This window comes from Charadrius vociferus, unplaced genomic scaffold, assembly GCF_000708025.1.
Source record: "Charadrius vociferus isolate BGI_N301 unplaced genomic scaffold, ASM70802v2 scaffold324, whole genome shotgun sequence".
NCBI classification, from domain to species: domain Eukaryota; kingdom Metazoa; phylum Chordata; class Aves; order Charadriiformes; family Charadriidae; genus Charadrius; species Charadrius vociferus.
In genome coordinates this window covers 3,894,397-3,900,508 of record NW_009648041.1, presented here as the reverse complement: position 1 = coordinate 3,900,508, position 6,112 = coordinate 3,894,397, and the positions used below count along the sequence as shown (strand labels likewise).

General features: G+C 40.4%; 1 protein-coding gene across 1 annotated transcript in view; it reads right to left on the bottom strand.

The window, feature by feature from the left end:
- MAGI1 (membrane associated guanylate kinase, WW and PDZ domain containing 1) overlaps positions 1 to 6,112 on the bottom strand; it is a 317,178-nt gene that overhangs the window by 173,787 nt on the left and 137,279 nt on the right. The window contains exon 2 of the mRNA XM_009883598.1: positions 5,971 to 6,087. Coding sequence (XP_009881900.1) covers positions 5,971 to 6,087 — 117 coding nt within the window. The remainder of the gene's footprint in view (positions 1 to 5,970; positions 6,088 to 6,112) is intronic.

The window sequence follows — 6,112 nt, the reverse complement described above, 5'->3', positions numbered from 1 at the left end:
GCTGGCATGGAAAATATGCCTCATGTTCTTTAGATTTAGATTAACTCACAAGAAAATGTTCTTGAGAAAAATTATCTTTACATGCCGCTGGTACCTGTATGCTGCACCCTAGTGATAAGGACACTATTTTAAAAATACTTAAAACTTTTTCCTAACATAAATCTTGTAAAACAATAATTATTTCTCGCGTGTTAGAAAAAAGATCAGCTTGCTGTTCATCACCTTATCAGTGTGGGCCTTCAAAGGAATATTTCATGGACACTGCAACTTTTTCTCTTTACAAAAGCAGAATTACACCTTTAGGAAGGGAACTGCAACAAAAGGTACTTGGATAATAAATACGGCTGCAGGTCTGGAAAGCTTTTGAGAATTCAAAGAACATTTGTGTACATAAACTGATGATTTATTGCCCGTGAAGAAAAATAATGTGCACTGTCAGTGATTCTGTTTACCCTTAATAAAAATTAGCAACTAAAAATAGCTTCGAAATTGTGACTCAAATATCCCCGCATGTAAAAAACACGTGCATTTGTAACATAAAGCTCTTTCTGCTTCACTTCAACAATTTTTCCCAGTATACTGATACGCTATTATACTCAATATTCTAAAGAAAAGAACCTTCTGTAAGCTGGTTTGCATATCCCTTCTATCAATTCATTTTGAAGTTCAGAAGTACTTATGGGGAACCCAGTGCCACAGGACTTTAAAAGCTGTCCTGGGAAATCACCTAAGTCTGCGTGTTTGACAGCAGTTTCATCACATCCCAGCCCATTTAGGCTCTCCAGTCCTCCATTAGCTGCAGCTGACGGTGGTTACGCATATAGCAGCTTATCTTACTCCTGGAGCTACTGAACTACCCTTTGATAGTTCAAATATCCATGAAAACATTTAATCCAGCTAATCAGGTTCAATGTGCTCTTCTACATCCACTTGCTAAAGTTTGTCCTATAAACACTGTGAAGTTTCCTTGTTCAATATTATCAGTTTTCCTTAAAAAGAAGACTTTTCCTATGCACCAGCAGATTGCTTGGAATAAAGAAACTTATTCTCAAATTTTCCACTGAAATGTGAGAGAGCGCAGGCCAACCAGGTGCCTGTGTGTCGCTGCCTTTTTCTAAGCCTCCTTACAGATCGCTCGGCACTTACACTATTGATTTTTATCCATTTCTTTCCATTTTGCTCCACGCTCCCCTATAAGACTAACCACAACAGTTGGAGCTACTGTTCTGTAATTGAAGACAGAGGAACAGATCAAACTCTGGGAAGGTGAGAGAATGGACAGCAGAAATGAGAGTGGTAAACCTCTAACGTTAAAACCTCCAGCCAATTAATCCCAGGGCATATACTTGTTTTGGGAAAGTGGATCAACCTCCTGAGGTTTTAAAAGCCAGTTTTGGGAAGAAGGGGGGGGAAAAAAAAAAAAGAGACTGTCACAGAGCATCTAGGCTGACATCCAAGACAACTGTAGGCTGGCCATTACATTGGCCCCGTTTCATCCACCATCAAAAAGACCTCGCACTTTACGGAGTTTTGCTTCTGAAAACTACAGCCTGGCAAAGAAAGGAATTGCACAGTACTGAAATAAGATAAATGCAGAATATACATAAAGGGGGGGGAGACAACACACGACAGCCCGCTGATCTGTTATTTCAGTCACGCCTGCACCAGGTATACTGTTTTGGCAAGTAAAGGTAGAGATGCCAGAACCACCATAGCTGCCTCTACGTGTCACACAGGACTGAAACAAGTGGAGAATCAAGTATGTGTGCTCAGAGGAAAAAAAAAAAAAAACAAACATGCTGAGATTAAGCTTTTATGGAAATAATATCATCTCCTTGATTCTTCACAATACACTTTGAAAAGAAAACTGCTGTCAGGTTGTTGAGAATAAGCAGCTAGGACAAATGGCCAGTACTGCTTGTTTATTTTAAACAGATGCCCTCTACCATCATTTCAAAATGAGGAAGATAATCCTGTCTGTTCAGCCTACCGTGAACAGTGGTTTAGACAAGCCGCTGCACGATAATGTTAAAGTAAGTTGCTATCACGTATCTTTCTCAATTAACACTATTGCACAGACATCCCAAGGTAAGGCTACTTGGAAACACCTATTTAATGGATAAATTCTTACGTGTACTTCCAACTAATCACATTTTCCACTAAGTACATCTTCACATACACCAATCCTGTTTGGGGGAGTTCTGCTCCTGGAAGCACTCAGCCAGGATGTCAGCACACTCTACACCATGAACTCTCAGCCTTCCCTCTAAATCAGGTACAACATGAGTCACATCAACTTCTGTTAGCGCAGGTGGACTCAGACATGCCACAAGGTGCTCCAGCAAGGTGTCTCACATAGTTGGTAAACCTGCCCTTTTGCTCCTAAGTGTTTAGGTTGCCAAAATTGAGCTGGAATAAGTGAGATCCAGACTACAAATAAGCTGTGGGCAAAGTCTCTGCATCAGTCAAAGCACTTCTGGTACAGTCATGGCCAATCAGTAATCATGAAACTGTTGCCAATTCACAGTCTACTCCAAGCTCAATGGAGCCATTAACTGGCCCACAAATAGAGCATTATTTCTGGTGATCTTCATTAGGCACATCAGAAAACAGGAAAAATGTGGTGCTTCAAAATAGAACGAGGCAAAGGGGATAGCTTGAGACTGGACCAACATCTTGCTAATCTGGATGATGTATTTGAGGTTTTTTTCTAGTTTTCACAGTGGATCCTACATGCTAGGAATGAGAATAGTTATTTATCTGAACACATAAGGAGAATAACTTTGCTCAAGTTCAAGGTGCTGATTTTTCTTATGCAGAAGACAAAAGTACTCTAAAAAAAAGTCTCTGACCCAGCATGTGAAGCTAACAGTGAAATGAGAGCATCAGGAAGAAAGTAAAGGAAATAACACAGAGTTAGTTCAGCTGAAAGAAAAGCTAGTTCAGTAGCTGAACTGCACTAACTCTTTCAAAGATTATAAATGCACGGCTTCATTAGCACTTATGCACCCTGCCTCTCTTTCGTACTCCGGCTCGGTCCTAGATCAGGATGCTGAAGTTGTAAGTTCCAAAAGAGAATGCTTTGGGTCTGTAAATAAACCCGTGGGTTTGGTGTGAGAGTAACAGCAGAGCACTCACGACGGCACCACAACCAAACTTGGAGGCCACCTGGAAGCTTGTCACAGCTGTTGTTTACTACAGATCTTTGCAGAAAAAAATCAGCTCAACAGGGAGCAGGGAGCTGAGGGTAGGAAGGCTCAGAGGAAGCATGCTGGAGGGGCAGAGGGCACTGAGGAGCAGGGGAAGACTTCAGCTTGCAAAAATAACCATGTGGTTCATCTACTCGTGTCAGTAACACTTCACTTTTAGGTCCGTTTCAAAGACTCTTTTCTTTATGACAGCTCCCACATTTAGGGATGAAGTCTTCTGCTCTCAGAAAACCATCCCTGTGCCACCCATTTAGACAATGCTCATATCCCCTTCAGGAGTTGGCATCATCCCACTCTCTTCCTCTCGATTGTTCACCAGAAAATAAAGCAAATTCCTAACCAACTCTCCTAAAGTAAAAATCTAAATGATACTTAGGCAGCGTGTCATTGTCACATGAAATAACAGGGTCAAGTTAAAATTTCTGCAACTTTCCTCCCCTCTGTTTGACCTCTATCTTCCATAAAAGCTATAACCGTATCTCCACTCACTTCCCGACTCAGCCAGGCGCGCAACCGGCACGTGGCTGGGTGGGAAACAGGTGCCCTCGGGGTTTTCTCACTGCCTGTACCAAACTAATCAGAGCTGAACCACACGGGATTCTTACTAGAATTTCTGGGGAAGAACTGGTTAACATCACCTTCCTCTATTTTGCGTTTTCTAGTTATCACTTCATTTAGCCCTTATATTAGTGCAAAAAAAAGCAGCTGTCAGGCCAAGCATGCTCAGTCCAAGTGACCTTGTGTTCTTGTTCGTGTTTACCACATAATCAGCAGGGAATTCCATTTTCAAAATACAAGACTTCATAATCCATTAGCACTAGAGATTGGTCCAGGCCTCTGGATTTACTGGTCACGTGTACCAAGGAATAAAAATATGAGTGTACAGCTAGATTAATCTCCAGACCTGTAAAGCATCCCAACCCACCGTGCGTGCAGCAGTCTCATTCAAATTCACATATAAATATTAGCATCATTCTTAAAAGCCACTGCTAATACCATCCCCACAGTACATGCAGAAAAAATTAAATGCTACCTGCTTTACAACTCAGGAAGTACGGAGACACACAATAACTAACTCCCCTTCTCAGATTTTCCATTTGTTTCATAAACGGAACATAAGTACTAATGTTCTCATTAATATATCGACAACCCATATCTCCCCCAGCTATTTCTAAAAGGCAGGAATCACTTCCACTGCTCTTAATTTTAATTCAAAAGTCTTTAGCGAGTCCAAGCAGTTTAGCTCACCATCATATTCAATAAATCAGAGAAAAGAATCAATGGAAAGCATTTCAAAATGTAACCTTGGTAACACACAAAATGCTTCACAGAAATTACGCTCCTTTGCTTTATTTGCTGCTTTAGAAATTGGAATATAACACATAAGCAGAAGGACATTAGCATCACGACATTGCATCTCCCGAGCCTAATATTGCATGTGCTCTCCTAGAAGGCACTTCCCACAGTATGCTTTCAAAACCTGCAGCCTGGCAAGTTAGGTGGTTGAAAACTAATCATATTTTACATTGACAAAATGGAAGTGTTCAATAGAAAATAATAATCCATATTTATTCTTTATGTCCATGCACAGCACTTTAAATGTAATTTGGTCCACGCTTTCCACTGATAAAACGAGAATAAACTCAATGGTGATATACAGCATCTGCCATTTGAAGAATCAACATTTGTCAGTGTTACCACACAATTTTAACTGTGGTCCTACACAGTCCTCCCGCAATGTAACGCTTAGATTGAAAATGACTATTACTTTAGGTACAATTATGTGATATTAGTTGGCAAATACTGATTTTGAGTGGCAACATCATTATTCAATATTTATATAAGTCTACCAGGATAAACAAGCTCTGATTCATGTTGAGATAGAAAACTTCAAAATATTTTGTTGCTCATCTCAGTATGCTGTAACTAAGATATTTACTAGTTCTTATCCCAGCCCAATCTGAAAGGCATACCATTATTCCCACAGCTCATCAAAGTTCAAGCAGAAAAACCTTTGCTTTAGAATAGCCTCTCCTGGCAGCTGGGAACGCCAAACAGAGGTGCAATGAAATGGGATCATTCTCCATTCTTTGTACATCTTCCCAAAATGCCAAAGACAGTCTGATTTTGAGTAAACATTCCAAACTTCTCAAGATGACACTCTCTTAACTTCTCAGTTTTTCTCCTTGTTGTTTTCTGAGTGAAAAAGAGCATTTCCTTCTCAGCTTAACTACCTCTTGCTGCTTATCTCCTACTTGACTCAAGGATGACCTTCCAAAAGTGGCAGTTGCCTGCTACAATGGCACCCAGCCATAAAATGCTGTTCAATTTCACAAGTTAACTAAGCATCAGACATAAAGTTCTGCTAAGGAAATAAAAATAAAAGCAGGGTTTTTTATTCACATGTTTCAAACCAATAAAGGAACGTTCACCCTAATGCCATTAATGAAGACAATTTCTAAGGCAAGTACTCACTTCATGGCTGCTTTTTAGGGTTTTTCTTCTTCACAGTAAGCATCAAAAGCCTGCATCAAACCATCAACTGTTCCAAAAAGCTGAGTTCAAGGATGAACCGGTTTCTTTTTAAACCGTACCTGAACCCCTACCCACTGTCACACATGGAAGTCGGCTCAGGCCGAAAACTGAGTCTCCCCTGGTGCTGTGCACACCACAACACGAAGGATGCCTCCAATAATAAAAAAAAAAAAAAAAAAGATATTCTACTACATGTAATCCACCAGGTCAATGTTTTGTTACTTACAAGGCACAGCATGGCGATAAAGGTTATCTCTAATAGTCTGCTGCAGATCGTGATCCGGCGATCCTTTCTGAAACCTCTGGTTGAGATAATGTCTCAGGTCTTTGTTCAGTCTGCCTCCTGCAAAGAAAAAAACAGCCATTTA